General features: G+C 46.4%; 4 protein-coding genes across 4 annotated transcripts; 2 read left to right on the forward strand and 2 right to left on the reverse strand.

Moving 5' to 3' along the window:
- Positions 1–941: 941 nt before the first annotated feature.
- Positions 942–3,263, forward strand: myl12.1 (myosin, light chain 12, genome duplicate 1). Its single transcript, XM_061265202.1, has 4 exons — positions 942–1,056; positions 2,173–2,373; positions 2,632–2,793; positions 2,877–3,263. The coding sequence occupies exons 2-4, from the start codon at positions 2,190–2,192 to the stop codon at positions 3,047–3,049; spliced, it is 519 nt and encodes a 172-aa protein (XP_061121186.1). The 5' UTR covers positions 942–1,056; positions 2,173–2,189; the 3' UTR covers positions 3,050–3,263.
- Positions 3,264–3,581: 318 nt separating this feature from the next.
- fastkd3 (FAST kinase domains 3) lies at positions 3,582–6,899 on the forward strand. The gene is made up of 9 exons (XM_061265196.1): positions 3,582–3,727; positions 4,256–4,588; positions 4,707–4,961; positions 5,047–5,893; positions 5,980–6,065; positions 6,134–6,308; positions 6,373–6,439; positions 6,507–6,621; positions 6,701–6,899. Exons 2-9 carry the CDS (start codon positions 4,280–4,282, stop codon positions 6,797–6,799), a joined length of 1,953 nt encoding a protein of 650 aa, XP_061121180.1. The 5' UTR covers positions 3,582–3,727; positions 4,256–4,279; the 3' UTR covers positions 6,800–6,899.
- A 3-nt stretch (positions 6,900–6,902) lies between these two features.
- Positions 6,903–9,418, reverse strand: chmp5b (charged multivesicular body protein 5b). Its single transcript, XM_061265201.1, has 8 exons — positions 9,257–9,418; positions 8,339–8,443; positions 8,222–8,268; positions 8,044–8,137; positions 7,905–7,976; positions 7,723–7,831; positions 7,195–7,307; positions 6,903–7,115 (listed from the first exon to the last, which is right to left on the reverse strand). The coding sequence occupies exons 1-8, from the start codon at positions 9,323–9,325 to the stop codon at positions 7,065–7,067; spliced, it is 660 nt and encodes a 219-aa protein (XP_061121185.1). The 5' UTR covers positions 9,326–9,418; the 3' UTR covers positions 6,903–7,064.
- Positions 9,419–10,325: 907 nt separating this feature from the next.
- Positions 10,326–11,346, reverse strand: LOC133143389 (kappa-type opioid receptor-like). The gene is made up of 2 exons (XM_061265203.1): positions 10,994–11,346; positions 10,326–10,864 (listed from the first exon to the last, which is right to left on the reverse strand). Exons 1-2 carry the CDS (start codon positions 11,334–11,336, stop codon positions 10,326–10,328), a joined length of 882 nt encoding a protein of 293 aa, XP_061121187.1. The 5' UTR covers positions 11,337–11,346.
- Positions 11,347–15,808: the final 4,462 nt, after the last annotated feature.

Below are 15,808 nucleotides of genomic sequence, written 5' to 3' on the forward strand. Positions count from 1 at the left end.
CAGCAGGCCTCAGGAAATAACATTAAATTACATCAAATTAACAAATACAATAAGTGTGACTCAACTAATAAATAATACATTTTAATAAATGGTGTTCTGAAGGATTTGTTTCCCCATGAGTCAAATGTATCACTTTTCCCTAGAAAGTTGAAAAATTCCAACCTGCTTGAGCGCATTGTTGCAATTCTATCTATTGGCCGCCAGATGCCGACAAAGTAACAACCCCCCAAAAAACCAACGATTTTAACAATTGATAGTTTTCAAATATCAAACAAATAACTATTTTCCGGAAGTTGAAACAAAACGTGTAATGTATAACACTAAAGAGCAACCAGAGTGCAACGGATTACAAAATGCTTTACATTTCCACCGCTTGACTCATGCTCCTGTTGAATTCCTGGACGAGTAATCCTTCCTCGGCCGCAATGACTGCCGTGCCAACTGTTGTCTGTTTTCCATTCAACATCTATTATTATCCGTTCAATCAGCATTTTGTCCACGTTATTATTACGCCATGCCAACATACATGGTCAAAACAGTGAGCTACTAAAATAATAATTAATTAATAATAATTAAAAAGTATAACCAACAAAGGACAATTAAAATTTTGTTGCATTTGCATGTTCTTTTTCCCAAACATTTAATGGACCTTGAGTTCATAATAGGGCGGACCTGATTTCTTTTGCCATCTTTGGGCATATCCAGGAACTTCAACGAACGTAGTGGAGCGTTTGGGATTGTTACATTTGCTCACGTGGGCAGAATTGCTGTCAAACAATCAACATTTCGCGTCAAAACGTGTATAAACTTTGTCCCCGTTATACGTATTTCCGTATAATTGATAGTTTACGTGAATTTGTTTGATCTAGAATGTTTTGTGTAGTCATAACTCCTGTAACATTTTCATCAATACAAGAGACACCCCCATTTTATTTGGCGTTGGTACGTCCCGAGCAGTTGGCCTCGGCCAAATTGACAAGCCAGGAAGTGAAGGGCGGTGGTTGTGAGAAGAGCTACGCCGTTGAGTTTAGTTGACACCGATTTTCTTCTTGTCAGGTAAATGCGCCATTATCTGCTAATTCATATTGTTAGGGAGAAAGTAGTAGAAAGCAAGTGCCATTTGAAGTGGGAATGATGCTTAAAAACAGAAAAATTAGACTATTAGCCAGCTAGCTTGCCTGCCGTTAGCTCATCGCGACGACTGTCACTTTGTTTGTTTCAATAACACGAGCAAATTCCACGACATGTTGGACGAAGTGGTTTCCTTTAAACGCGTGTACATTACAAAGGGAGAATTATTCATGTGAGTTAGTTTCTCTTGAGTTATTAGTGTCGTCGTATTGTTTGTGTGGCTCCCAGGCCGCATTCCATTCGGCTTGTTAATCGACTTCCTATATTCAACAAATGACGCGTTGAGAGAGAGAAAGTTTTATTTGTTTCATGCCTACTAAGCGTGTAATATCGCAAAACTACCTGTTGTAGGTAAGATGTGCTATCGTTGCCGAACCCTCGACCAAATGTTGACCTGCTTTCTCCATCAAAAGACTTGAACATCTACTTTTAATTTGGAACGCACTGACCAACATTTCCGCTGGTTGTTTGACATAGAAGATAGTCATTTAACTTAAAAAATGATTAATTGATCACTAAAAATGTTTTCCACACTACTGTTTTTGATATTGCTCGCATTGAAGATATTCACGTCAAGCTCTGTCACTCAAGAAATTCTTAGCAAGTTTGGGTCTTGAGTGTGATTTTGTTTGTCATCCTAATTGTACAGCTTTCATTATATGGGTTTCTGGTGTTTAACATTGTTGTATTGAATCCTAAATTACTGAATTGAAGTTGGATGAGAGCACTGTCTGGTCCTGTCTGAGCCTGTTGCAGCTCATTCCGCATATTTCCCAGTTTTTCCACGAGCGCCTCGGAATGTTGAACGTCCACATTGGAGACGCGGCCTCATAAGGGCATCCGTGCGCACATCGTTAACTTTGCTCCCATTTTGAGACAGCCATCTGGAAAGATGGCCAAGACTTCCATTTATAGCTCAGTCGAGAATGCCGTTCGGAACGGGGCGTGCCGCCCCGGCGACGGTGCTTGGCGGTGTGTCAGCCATGCCGATCGGTAGCGTGTGACGTTTTTCAGCGTGTCACTTTTGAATTTGTGGCGCAGGGATCCAAAGCATCAAGATGGCGAGCAAACGGGCAAAGGGAAAGACCACCAAGAAGCGCCCCCAGCGCGCCACCTCCAATGTCTTCGCCATGTTCGACCAGTCGCAGATCCAGGAGTTCAAGGAGGCCTTCAACATGATCGACCAGAATCGTGATGGCTTCGTGGACAAGGAGGACCTCCACGACATGCTCGCCTCACTTGGTGAGTGCTCGCATCTCTCATCGGTACGGCAAATGTTTAAAAAAAAAAAAAAAAAGTGCAGTGCATCATTTTTAAAAATCAAATCTGCTTTTCAGACTTAATTTGTCACTGGCCACTTAACTCCTAATTTTGCGATTAAAAATAAATATCCTGTTTAGTCTTCGCCGGTTCTCAAGCCACAGCTCTTTGAAAACCGGTTGAGAGAGCCGCTGTTTGTCTCCGTCTGGCAAATAAGTGCCGTCTTCTGATGCCTCGCAGGGAAGAATCCCGCGGACGACTACCTGGAGGCCATGATGACCGAGGCTCCCGGCCCCATCAACTTCACCATGTTCCTCACCATGTTTGGAGAAAAGCTCAACGGCACCGACCCTGAGGACGTCATCAGGAACGCCTTTGCCTGCTTCGATGAAGAAGGAACAGGTACCAGAAAAGGAACCGTAAAAACAAGCTCATAAATTATTTCGAGGTCTTAGTGGACAAAAACTGAAATCCGGTACCTTCAGGTTTCATCCCGGAAGATTACCTCAGGGAGCTGCTCACGACGATGGGCGACCGCTTCACGGACGACGAGGTGGACGAGCTGTTTCGCGAGGCGCCCATCGACAAGAAGAGCAACTTCAACTATGTGGAGTTTACGCGCATCCTCAAGCACGGTGCCAGGGATAAGGATGATTAAAGCCAAAGCAAAACAAAGCCAGCGGATTCTTCTTCCACTTTGTGTCAGTTATGACCGCTGTACTGCCAATCTCAACTCTTCTGTAATAAACCATGTCATGTCAAGCACGCCGAAGCAATAATTCTCTGCTGTGTCGGATGTGCCATTGGGTTGGAGCTGACTTGTTTTTGCATTTTATAGTATAAAGTTTTCAAATAAAGCTTTCTATATGTTGTTTTTTTCTGCCGTGTGGTTCCATTGAGTGTAAACGACAAACTGATCGTTTAATGATAAAGCCTAGCAGTTTTTGTTTTTTCGTTTTCAAGATTGGAGACCTTGACTTAAGACTAACTGTTAAAATCTCAATTATCGCCCTCTAGTGGTAAAATGTTTTCATACTTGGAAGGTGCGTTCGGAGTTCTGAGGGAAGACTCAGTTACTGTTTACGTTTTTAAAAAAAACTCAATTTAGCTGCCTCAATTCGTTCAATGTGTGATTGGATTTGAAACGGGTACATTAGGGGGGTACATTTTTATTTTGGCGACCGACTGCCATGTAGCTACCGGAAACCAGCTCAACTGTCAGAAAAACGAACATCCCGTGAATGCGTCAAGCACTATTACGGAACCACGTTACGAGACGAATTCAGCCGGGCTCACCTCGTCTTCTCCTTTTGTCCCCAGTGACAGGAGAACCTAGGTATGTATTGGGCTGCTAGTAAACATTTATTATTCCTTAACCATTTTTGTCAGAGGGCTAAGTGCTTAACATCCGCTAGGAGTTTGCCACTTTTCCTTGACGCCGCCAGGCTAGCTGCTAAATTGCTATTAGCGAAGCTGAAGGTTGCTCAGGACAGCGGTTCGCAAACTTTTTGGGTCCCTGGGAGATTTGTTTTTTAATTTAACGTATATTCATGGTCGCTATCCGCTGTGCACTGATTCCAATTACAGCGAGACTACGAATCATAGCAGTAATGCCTTCGCCTAGGAAATAATGTAAAAAGTGACAAGGTAAAGGAGCTTCATTTGGATCAGGAGTAACCAACTGTTCCAATTATTCTAAAACTGAGAAATCTGCACAATATTTTCCTTAGTTTTTTTGCTTGGAAGTGGTTTGTGTTCATAAACGTGCTTAAAATGTGCGTTTTAAAGTGCTGGCGTAGATTTATTGGTTTAACTTCATCCCACTTGTTTTATCTTACTTTGAATTGTTCTTTGTGTGTTCTAGCGTGATGACATTGGGACTGAGGTCATGGCATTGAAGCTGCTCCAAAGACTTTCAGTAGGAGTTCATCTCGGTTCCGTCTTCCCAGCAGCCTGGCCCGTGTGCGTGGCCTGCCTACACGCCTCGGCGGGGCGTTGCATCTTCACGGGCGGCTGCCGCAGGCTCCAGCCGTCGCGAGGCACCAGGAGCCTGACCGCCGTCGTCCGGGACCCGTCGTTCGTGGGAACGCTCGGAGACTCTGCACCCCGGTTCCGTCTGACCCAGCGACATGGTCCCGCCGACAAAGACGAACGCGACTTCCACAAGCGTTTGAACGACTGCTCGTCTTCATCCCAGGTGTTTGATGTCGGCAAATCTAACTACATACAATTCACATTTCATAATTAAGTATCCTAAATGAGCAATTACATTAAATTCACATTTGACCCGATTGCCATTTTGTTCTTCTGTGAAGGTTCTCAAGGTGCTGCGCTCATCAACTGCAGTGTCAGATGGCGCGGCGGCCGCCGCACTGCACCGCCTGGCTGACCTGGAGCGGGAGGAGGGCGAGAACCCCTGCCTGCGTGACCCCTCGGTGCTGGAAGACCACGCCGTTCGAGCACTGTGCCTGCAGCTTGAGTGCGACTCGCGCCTTTTGTCCGATTCCGCTTTGATGTCGGCTCTTCTAGCGTGCACGCGTCTCTACATCGACCCCTGGAGCACCCTGATGGTAACTATTTACAAAGTTGGAAACTGGGATCGAACGTTTTCAAAGTTGCAGTTTGGCTCTAAATGCCTCTCCTTTGCACCTTTAGGTGCGTCTGTTGTCGGAGAGCCAGGAGAGGCTAGAGGGCGGTGACCTAAGCGTGAGTCAGCTTTGCACGCTGGGCCGGGCGGCGCTGGCCGTAGAGGGCTCCAGGGGCGCCATGCTGGCGGAGGTCATGGCACAAATCCAGAAGGCGGCACCATCACAGTGGAGCTTAGACGAACTTGTGGCGGTGTACCAGCTTCTGCGAAGTGGCGCGGCACTTGACGGCAAATACAGGGACCTCCTGAATACCATGCATGCCCACGCCGTAACGGTGGCGCCATCCATGGACGAGGTGGCTGTCAGTGGGCTGCTCGGCGCCCTGAAGGACCTGGACCAAACCCAGGCCACGCCGCTGGTGATCCAGTTGTGCAAACGGGCCGTGCGCCACCTGCCCCACTTCTCTGACGAGCAGCTGGCAGCCGTCCTCGCCGCCCTCATGCACTTTGGACATAGCGACCGCTACCTGGTGGAGGCGCTGGAGCGTCGCGTGTCCGCCGCCGCCTTCACGTGCCACCCGGAGACCCTTACCAAGGCTACGCAGTTCTTGAGCCGCAGGAACATCCTGTCGCCGGCTGTGCTGGACGCCGTGGCCGAGAGCTTCGTGTACCGAGCGGACGGCTACAGCACGGGGCAGATAGCGCGGCAGATTGCGCCGTTCGGGAAGCTGGCCTACCTGCCGCCCAACGCCGGCGAGCTCTTCAGAAAGGTGGAGAGCATCCTGCGCACGCGATTCTCACAGTTTCAGCCCCGCACTCTGCTGAGGCTTCTGCACTCGTGCATCCTGGTGGAGAGGTTCCCCGTCAACTTTGTTTCCAAGGTCTTCAGCAGCTTCTTCCTGCAGCAGCTGCAAGGTTAGGGACGCACCAAACAGCCACTCCTCAAATTTCCTTGTTCAAGGGAAGAGAAAAAATATCTGATGCCGTTTGTCGTGTTTCAGAGGAAAAGAACGGGATGGACCGTTTTGTCCTTGCGCAGCTGACTCAACTCTACATGACCGTCAAATTGGAGTGTCCCTTCTATGAGGTAAACGGGTTTGATGTGTCATTTCATCTCACTTGTCGATATTACTCATTATTATACCGTCTTCTCAGGGTCCTCGTCTGCTCCCCAAGTACCGCGTCAAGTCCTTCCTGATGCCGGGACACTCCCTGGAGACAACGGTGGAGCCGCAGCTGGACAACTCGGTCAAGTCGGGCCTGGTGCAGCTCTTTGGCGCGCGCTCCTACTTTGCCTCTAAAGTTTTGACGCCTTACTGCTACACGCTTGGTAAGGCAGCGTTAGGTGCCGGACCAATGCTGTGACATGCCTTGATGCGCCATTGTGTATGCAGACGTGGAGATCAAGCTGGACGAGGAAGGATACGTGCTCCCTGCCAGCCATCAGGACGTCTTCAAACGGTGTGTAAAGCCCCCACCTCCAACAAATAAAGGCCTGCCTCAAATCCACACTCACCCTTTTCCTCAGGATAGCGCTGTGCATCGACGGCCAGCGGCGCTTCAGCACCAACGCCAGACGGCTCCTCGGTAGCGAGAGCATCAAGCAGCGCCACCTCCAGCTGCTGGGATACCAAGTTGTCCAGGTGCGCTTCTTTCCCACTGCTCTTTTTCAGAATGAAAATGCGACGGTTTCTTTATTGACGCCGTGATTCTACGCTACAGATCCCCTTCTATGAATTTGAGCAACTGCGCAGCAAGGCCGCCGTCAGCAATTACCTCCACCAGAAAATCTTCCCTCACAGCTACAGACTCATTTGGTGATTTATGACTCCAAATGTTGATATTTGAGCTTTGTAACTAGAAAGGATGAGGGTAAGAAAAACAAAATGCCAATTAAACATGACAAGGGTTGCATTATGAAGCGTTGTTTGAAAAATACCATTTATTGTGAGTTCCACCTTCGATTAATAGAACAATCATAAAGATGAATGACAAAGCAATTTGATCATTTTGGTTAGTCTGAGGCAAGGAGTGTCACTCGGATAAATAGAAGGGAAGGGTAAGACACATGGAAACAATCGTCTGTTTATGTGGCGGGAATTTGAGGAAGGCCAAACTCGTCCACCAAGACGCCTTCCTGTAAGAACAGAAAGCAAGCGGTATGAATGGGAACAGCGGAGAGAAAAGCAAGAGTTAGAATCTTTATGATAGGCTACCCTGATAGATTTGGAGCCAGGCAGGCCTTCGGGGATGGCCGGCGCAGTAGACGCCTCGTCCAAGTAGGAGCTGTCTTCGTCCATCAGGAACTCGTCTCCCAGGGCGTCCAGCTCTGCCGACCGCACAAAGAACGTTAACGGTGCCCTCGCATCGGAATGGACTCGCCACCACATCAAGGCATGTCTTCGGAATGGACTCGCCACCACATCAAGGCACGTCTTCGCAGGGTGAGCACTTTTACTTTGTTCTATAATTTTATTCTATAAATTAAGCGCAGTAATAAAAAAAAAAATAATAATTTGAAAACACTAGTTTTTCATTTCAGCACTAAAAGTTGTTAAAAAAATGTTAAGTATGTACAAAGAAGCGGAGTTTGCAATTTAACTGCAAATTGAATCATAATGTTTAAGTAACACAATTAACAAATAAACCGAAATATTAATTTGGGGAGAAAAATCAAATGAATCCAACAGATATCAAACAATGCAGCAAAACAATATTCAAAATGAAAGTTTCTTGCAACCCACCCGCCTCCAAGTCGTCCTCGTCAATCTCGGGAGTTCCGTAGCTGCGGCTCAGCGTCTCTTGGATCTCGTTGGCGTCTTCCATCATGTCCTCCAGCTGATCTTGAATGTTCTTGGACCGGAAATGAAAAGCTTAGCTTGTGCTCGTTGTTATAGGTGGGAGGGGAAACAAAATGTAAAAGTACCTCGATTTGATCAAGTTTCACGTGCTTGTACGCTTTCTTCATGTCTTTCAGGCCGCCCTTCATGGCGTCCACCTTAAGCAAAACCACACGTCAGTAAATATTAAAAGCACTTCACATTTTAGGCGTCAAGTGAGCATACTGTGGTTTTAGTGTCTTGGAGGGTTTGAATGGTGTAGTTGGCTTGTTCCATGTTAAACGACTGCTGCATGAGGTTGTCTCGCTGACCCTCGTACCTGCAACGGCAACAATTCTAGTTGGACTAAAGTTGGGGGGAAAACAGAATAGAAAATTTTAAAGTAGCAAAAAGGACAACTTGCATTCGCTTCTGCTTCAGGATCCTCATGGCCTTTTGTTTGACCATGTTCTAATGGCAAGAGTACAGAAGAACGTGGTCAGTAAACAAAACAGACATTGGATCGTGTTTGCAGTTTCACCTTTGACGGTCCGTCTCGCATCTTCTTCATCTGTTCCTTGTACTTGACAAGCTCGGCATCCAGTCTGGCAATTTTCTTATCCACAGACTCCGAACGGGAATCCACCTTTTCAAGTCACAATGCGTATTTTCCATTTTACAACCAAACAAAAGCTGTTCTTTGCCGGCAAATCTGACGGAACTAATCTGCATTTGCAAAACTAGTAATGAATGAGCGTGGAATGTCAATTAGCCACACTGACGTCACAATTGGGTAAAACTCTACGGCTCACTCAGACATATTTTCGGAAATAGGCTGCTCAAAAGGTTTCCTTGATTATTTCAACTTTTTCTATACGACACTTAGAAGTCTAAAACAACCGTAGGCTAACGAGCGCAAAGATGCTATAAAATATGCAGCAAATCAGCACAGACACTTTTTTCCTCTTACAAACGCAGCAATGTTGTGCTAACACAGTTTACTGCACTTTTTTTTTTTTACAGTTTCATATCTAAATGTATGTACATTGCTGGCTATAAATAATCTCTTCCTCTCGTCACCTGCAAACCTGTAGAACCGGTTCATACCAGTCCGTTCTATCTCACCAAAAACCAAATAGTTTTTATCACGGCTTTTTATTTATGGAAAAGTATTTTGAACGAGACAATTGGCGATGAATCACGGCTTAAATGTTGTTTTTAACCCGTGACATGACATCAACATCGCGTCGGGTTTCGCCACGCGTTAATATTAATGATTTGGTTAAAATTTCATTTGGAGGCAACACTACAAGTTTAAACAGGCACGTTTTTGTTTCCGACTTCCGAGAAAACTTGTCAATTGTTAGGCCAAACTAAATTAGCCTCTCCGCCAGGGCTGGTCTTTGTTTACTTGGGGGTAGGGGGAAAAAAATATAATAATGTTAAAAAATGTACTTACGGTTCCGATGCAGTCCGTAAGGTTCGGTGGCGGACCCTTGGGTTTCCCCTTACCAAAAATACGATTCATTTTAATGAAAAAAACAAACAAGCTTGAGCTGAGCGTAAGTTTTTTCGCCGTCTGTCTATTCTACCAGCCTCGAAACACCCGGAAGTGTCGACGATGACGTCATTTGACTATGTCACCAAAACCACGCCCGTGGAAGATTTAGACTTGTCACTTGTAATAGACGCTTTTGGCCACTAAGAGACGCTACTGACTCATTTTCAGAGATAGGCAGATTTTACTCGGCGTCAATTGGCAAACAGGCACTATTTGCATACATATATATGAAAAATATTTTTATGTTTAATAGCCATCCATACGTCTTCTTTAAACCTTACTTAATGTGTTATACAAACAAAGTCAATGTACAGCTACGGGTGAACAAACACAAGTACAATGATGGTAAAATGACAGACATAGCCCAAAATAACCTAAGTTTCTTGGGAAGAAGTCTCTGAAGTTATTTTTATTGTCAGAAACCTTAAAAATAGCGGTGAAACATGTAATGCTCTTCATTCGCACTCATTTACAACAAAAGTGCTAATCATGCATTTAGGCTGCCGATGGAATAAGTGTGACATGCTACAAGAACTGTATATTCTATTCTATCTCAAACAAATCACAATCACGTTACCGTTACATACGGATTGATAATATGCAGGCTTTGTCATATTTGTCATAACATTTCAATGGGATTAATCAATCGCACGTGGCGGGATTATTCTCTGTCAAATCCTCCTAGTGGATGACAAAAAGCCTTCTGTCAAATTTCTATTCCAACATGCTCTCCGGGTTCCTGTTCTTAAAGGTCACCATTTGTCTTGTCCCCAAAATATTCCTGTCTGTCTCAATCTGCTGTCTTGAAAGTGAGTCCAACAACTCAAATCCTCTTTTGCCTCTTCTCCAAACGATGTCCATCGGGCCACCATGACAGTGTCTACATGGTTGTGGTGACGTGAGTGAGACCCAAATCCCGGGAGTCCTCTTTTCCCACGTGGGAAAATGAAGATAGTTCCAGTGCTAGTCATGTGGCCTTACTGTTCTCATCCGGGTTGCGGAGGGGCACGGCGGCCTCGCCCACGGCCTCCGGTGCCGCTGCCGCCTTCCTGCTCCTGGACGCCTTCTGCTGCCTTAGCCTAGCTGAGACGCAGAAGTCCTTGAAGCAGCGCTTAAAGTTTTCATCCAGGAAAGCGTAGAGGATGGGATTGAGGCTACTGTTGGTGTAGCCCAGCGCCACACAAAAGAAGTAGGCGGCCATGATGGCGGTGGTCTCGGGCACGCTGGCCAGCGCCTTAACCAGAATAAAGATGTGGATGGGGGTCCAGCACACCACGAATACAGCCACCACCACCACCACCAGCCGGGTGATGCGCCGCAGGTTGCGGTCCTTCACCCGTGAGCCGGACAGCATGCGCACGCTCTTGAGGCGGAGGAGCATCAGGGAGTAGCACACGGTGATGATCAGGACCGGCACCACGAAGGCGAAGACAAACACGCACATTTTCATGAGCGTGTCCCAGTACACGTACGGCTCGGGGAACTGTAAGGTGCACTCGGTGATCCCTGCAAGGGACAACAGCACAAATGGACCCAAAACATGAAGCAATCTATCACCTGGACTACCAACTGGATCAGGCTAGGATTCAATTCCCGGACTAGCGGCCAAATTCGGAAACGTGTCTGAGAACTCACCGAGGTTTGTCTGCGTACCGCCCAGGACAAAAGCGGGAATGCCGGCGGCCGAGGACAGGATCCAGATGCACACGTTGATGACCTTGGCCTTAACTGGGGTCCGGAAGTCCAGCGCCTTGACCGGGTGGCACACGGCCACGTAGCGATCCACGCTCATCATGGTGAGCGTGAAGATGCTGATGAACATGTTATAGTAGTCGATGGCGATGAAGACCTTGCACAGCACCTGGCCGAAGGGCCACGTGTTGAGCAGGTAGTCGGTGCTCTGGAAGGGCATGGTGGTGGTGACCAGAGCGTCGGCCAGGGCCAGGTTGAAGATGTAGATGTTGGTGGCCGTTTTCATCTTGGTGTACCTGAGACGACACGGAAAGTTGCAAAGCACCCAGAGCGAGCTCGGCGGCATGAATCAAACAGCATGCTCGCTTTGTGCTTCCGGGCTTCATTGTTATGCATCGGACGAGGCCCGTATCTCCACTTCATTAAATGAGGTAAGCGTAATCGCACTAAGTAATTACTTTTTTTCTCATCGGACCGCCGTCGCTTAAATTTTTTTTTTCCCTTTTGTCTTGTTTTACTGTTGAGTGCCCCGTCTTTTGCGGCAACACAGCAAGCGCAGAGAACAAACTGGACTTCAAACTCACCTTTACTTTTTCATGAAGCCAAACTATATTATTCATCTTAATAGCGTAATGCTATGGTTACATTATTGATCTCAACGTCTTGCAGGCTCCAGGCGGCTTTTGTTTAATTAGTGCGACCAAAAGCAGCAGCCGAGTCATCAATAAAATAGTTGGCCCGAGCGCATTTGATTCAGCTCACTGCATATTTGGAACACTTGATGGAGTCTGTTAAATTTACCGGGAGTTGGCTAACTTGAATCAGTCGCTTTTCTTTGCTTGTGTTTCCTAACTGGCCTTTTTTTATTTTATTTAGCAGCAGTCACAGCAGTGCGACGTCTCTTTCCACTTAAGTGTTGACCCAAACCAAGCCGCTGACAGCGTTAATAGTCCATCTTAATTGGTTCAAACCAATGTAGTAAGGCTCGCTAGAAGCGGGACAATGTCACCAATCAGGGCCAGCGTGACACCTTTCTAATACAAAGCGTCGACTAATCAATGTTTAATATAAAGGCATCGATTGGAAGGCGCTCGCCATCGTGCGCTCGTTTGAATAAAGCGCTCCTCTTCGAGCGCTTATGAAGCCACTGCTGCGGCCAGCCGGGCGTCACTTTTTGATTTGATGCTACCCGCTCGCTATCTACTGCATCTTTTTTTCCCCTCAACCGGAACATCAGGGTGGATTTGCCGCCTCCGTGTGTCGTAAATAAAGAGCCAATGTGGCCCCTCGGAGCTATATCACGTTGACCAGTCTGCTGGGAGGCTGTGATTTATGGAAGCGCTGTTATTGCTTCGGTGGGGCCACTTCTCGAGGGGCGTGGGCGATGGGATTCATAAAGTGAGCTTGTGGGCCGTCGGGGGCACATATCAATTCGAGCAATCGATTGCAGAATGTCACGCATATGCGGGATTAATGACACGGTGAAAGTGAAACTCCACACCCCCGGCTCGAAGGAAACCGCTTACGCTCACTTGATTAGGTACGCCGAGTCGTGGAATCAAGGCCGCCAAGCTTGTTTTGGATTCAGTCTCACATGCAAGTGAATTTATTATTATTATTATTGTTGTTGCTCACTAGTATTTATTATTACACCCCGACGCGTATCATGACATTGTCCCCATTTGAGCTCCACGCTAATTCTTGGAGACAGACAGAAAGACAGACAGCTGTGGCTTTTTTTTTTTTTGTGGCTCCTTACCGGACGATGACATACATGACCAGGCAGTTGCCCAGCAATCCCACCACGAAGACGAGCGAGTACACGGCGGTGATGATGGGTATGACGGGCGACAAGGCGTCTTGGTCCTGCTCCCAGTCCTGGTCACCCACGCTGCCATTCCGACTCCACGCTGAAGCGTTGCCGCTCGCGGCGGCGCTTGACGCGTCTTCCTGCAAACGCTCCCGAAACGTCTCGGCCGGACCAGCGCTTTCCATCATTGCAAAAGGCGCACACGTTTCCACTTGCTGTTCGCAGGAAACTTTGGAAAGAGGGGCGGAGGGCGCGTGCCCGCGCGCTGCACACTGTTCGCGCGCGCGCGTCAACATCTGGCGCGTGAACGACGCGCGTTTTTATAGATACACTTGCTCATGACGGTCACTGCGAGAAAAGCAGAACATCCTCTTCTTTGGAAGACTTCTACTGCGTGCGCATGTAAATGATTGCAGAAGAGGATAATTGTGATGATAACCAGAGTACGGGCTATTGACCCCCCCCGCCCCCCTCCACCGCCCACACACAAATTGTTTGCTCCAAAACATGCTAGATGTTTGCATAGTAAGCACGTGTTTTTCTTTTACTTTGGCTTTTCAGGTGAGGGACATGACATGACGACAGAACCGGAAATTGAACCTATGTCCACTAGGAGACGCCATTCTTCCCCCGTCTGCCAGCCAGAGTGTGTACTTTTTTTACTTTTTGTCAGTGATGATGTCACAGTCACAGCTTGACTTACATTTCTATGAAACATTATTTCAGTAAAGTTTTTAATTTCAATATTAATGTCAAGTTAAACTCTGCAAAATGTTATATCCATTCTGTTATTTTCAATATTAATGTAAAGTTAAAGTCTGCAAAATGTTACAGTTGCTTCCAGTAATATCCATTCTGGGAACAAAACCTTGTTATTTTGATTAACATGTCGGCCTCCTTAACGACTGTATTTCCATGTTGATCAAAATGTTGGCTTCTTGGAGCGCTGAATGTGTTTTTTTCTTTTCTTTTAATGGGTGCTTCTCGATGTAAAATGTTTGAATGCTCCGGTGGGAATGTATGTGCGTTGTGACGCAGATGTGTGTGTGTGCTTTATTCTTCATTTCCTTCCAAGAAGATTGCCTTTTTGAGGGGGGGGGGGGTGCAGGGGGGAGGTAGCAAGCAAAAGCCAATTTGATACTAGAAAGTGCAATTTGGCTTGCTCCTCTGGAGATTTTACATTTGCCACAAGGAACTTAATGGAGCATCTCCATACATGGCCAGCTTTTAAAAGCCAAAGAAGCGAGCCAGTGAGCAAACAAGGCGGCCGCCGCTCGTTTGAGATGAGCACGCTAATGTACTCTAATGTCTCCATCTCGCCTGTCGTCACATTTTGAGACATGAAAATGGATTTCACAATTGCTCTGTTTGTACAAAGAACAATCATAGATTTTTCCCACTCTTTGAGTCTCATTTGACTTGTCACTCAGCAGTTTTAGAATAAACTTCACAAAGGATCTGTTTGCTTTTCTCCAATTGCGGTAGACATGATTTGACGAGTCTTGCCGGTCAAAGCTTTTAAAAATAGGATGATGAGCAGTTCCAAGAGGAGATTAATCATTTGATCATAATTTGATTTGGTGAGAATAGATTCCTCCTTTGCCATGCCGACCTGTCTGCAGATGGACTGTACGACATCTTTGGGGTTAGAATTGCGAGGCGGGGTCAGAGTTGCGATGAGGGTTTATGTCAGAGGCTGAAGATCCACATTTGATTGCTTTGGGCTTTGGGTTACATGAGCGAAATGAAAGTTTCAAGACATGAGGCTCTTGTGATGACGAGTCGTTTCCATATGGCCACACTTCACCGATTGCCGAAGCGGAATGCAAAATCATATGTCGCCTGTCGCCATGGGTCATACCTGAGCGCTCGAATGGATTGTTCTCCGAGGGATGCTTCGTGTTTACATGAAGTATGCGATCACGTCAACGGTTGGGCGGTGGGAGGTGTGTGTGTGGGCAGATGCCAAACAAATGTCCAAATAATGTCTTCCCCTGTCTTTGTCTTAACAATATCAGTTCAACCAAGATAAGGGATTATCCAGATTATGTCTAGAGCCTGTCGCCATGGTGACCAACAGGCCATGTGACCAACCTCTTCCATGGCTTTTGCATAGCAAATAGACTCATCACTCCAAGCAAATCTTTGGTGACGACCACCGTGCTTCAATTTTAGCTAGCTTTCTGCGTGACACGTTGCGGCCACGTCCCCGTTTTGCATGTGAAAGGCAAACGTAGCCTCATGGCGATTGGGCTGCACCTTGGTGAAAAGGAATCAGGCTGACGTCAATGCAAGACAATCCCAGGAGTGATTTCTTTTTGCTTATGGCTCCTTTTGTTGTAGCTTCAAAGCAGAATCCACACGGGAATTTGTCATTTCTTCCCTTGACATAAGTGCGTCGCAAAGCTTTTACTGTTTCGCTTCTTTTTTTATTATTAATGTGCCGCAGTAAAACACGCCTGGATCACAACAACTCAAGGTTGACTCATATGATGCGTTTGTGGAAAGAGGAAAAAAGGGCATCCCAAGTGTTTTTACTCTCCAGGTGTGTGTGTGTGCAGGTGTGTGTGTTTGTGTGTGTGTTTGTGTGTGTGTTTGTGTGTGAGTGAGGGAACGAATCCTGACTTTCCCGTTCGTGAACAAGTCAATGGGTGAACTGCCTTGAAATGTACTTTTAATATTATTATTTTTAATAAACATTCATGTTAAAACTTGTCTAGTGTTTTATTCCTTGTTTTTATGTTCGCCAATTAAAACATAAAAATCAGACATTTGGTTAACTGCTTTATATGACAGTATGTGTAGGTACACCTCATGGACATTTCAATAGGTACACTACACGAGGTGAAAAAAAAAAAGGATAAATAAATAAAGGGTTAATTTCACAATAAAAGCATGTATAAGCACATTCTCACCCCTGGGATCCAACCAAGTTTTTACCGAGCAAG

This window comes from Syngnathus typhle, linkage group LG19 (assembly GCF_033458585.1).
Source record: "Syngnathus typhle isolate RoL2023-S1 ecotype Sweden linkage group LG19, RoL_Styp_1.0, whole genome shotgun sequence".
Classification (NCBI taxonomy): domain Eukaryota; kingdom Metazoa; phylum Chordata; class Actinopteri; order Syngnathiformes; family Syngnathidae; genus Syngnathus; species Syngnathus typhle.

Coding starts and splice junctions, on each gene's coding strand:
- LOC133143389 (XM_061265203.1), bottom strand. CDS start 11,336: ATGAAAACGGCCACCAACATCTACATCTTCAACCTGGCCCTGGCCGAC. Junction 10,865..10,993: donor CGGTACGCAGACAAACCTCG/GTGAGTTCTCAG, acceptor TGTCCCTTGCAG/GGATCACCGAGTGCACCTTA.
- fastkd3 (XM_061265196.1), top strand. CDS start 4,280: ATGGCATTGAAGCTGCTCCAAAGACTTTCAGTAGGAGTTCATCTCGGT. Junction 4,962..5,046: donor ACCCCTGGAGCACCCTGATG/GTAACTATTTAC, acceptor TTGCACCTTTAG/GTGCGTCTGTTGTCGGAGAG. Junction 6,622..6,700: donor TGGGATACCAAGTTGTCCAG/GTGCGCTTCTTT, acceptor TCTACGCTACAG/ATCCCCTTCTATGAATTTGA.
- myl12.1 (XM_061265202.1), top strand. CDS start 2,190: ATGGCGAGCAAACGGGCAAAGGGAAAGACCACCAAGAAGCGCCCCCAG. Junction 2,374..2,631: donor CGACATGCTCGCCTCACTTG/GTGAGTGCTCGC, acceptor GATGCCTCGCAG/GGAAGAATCCCGCGGACGAC. Junction 2,794..2,876: donor CTTCGATGAAGAAGGAACAG/GTACCAGAAAAG, acceptor CGGTACCTTCAG/GTTTCATCCCGGAAGATTAC.
- chmp5b (XM_061265201.1), bottom strand. CDS start 9,325: ATGAATCGTATTTTTGGTAAGGGGAAACCCAAGGGTCCGCCACCGAAC. Junction 8,444..9,256: donor TTACGGACTGCATCGGAACC/GTAAGTACATTT, acceptor TGACTTGAAAAG/GTGGATTCCCGTTCGGAGTC. Junction 7,977..8,043: donor TCCAAGACACTAAAACCACA/GTATGCTCACTT, acceptor GTTTTGCTTAAG/GTGGACGCCATGAAGGGCGG.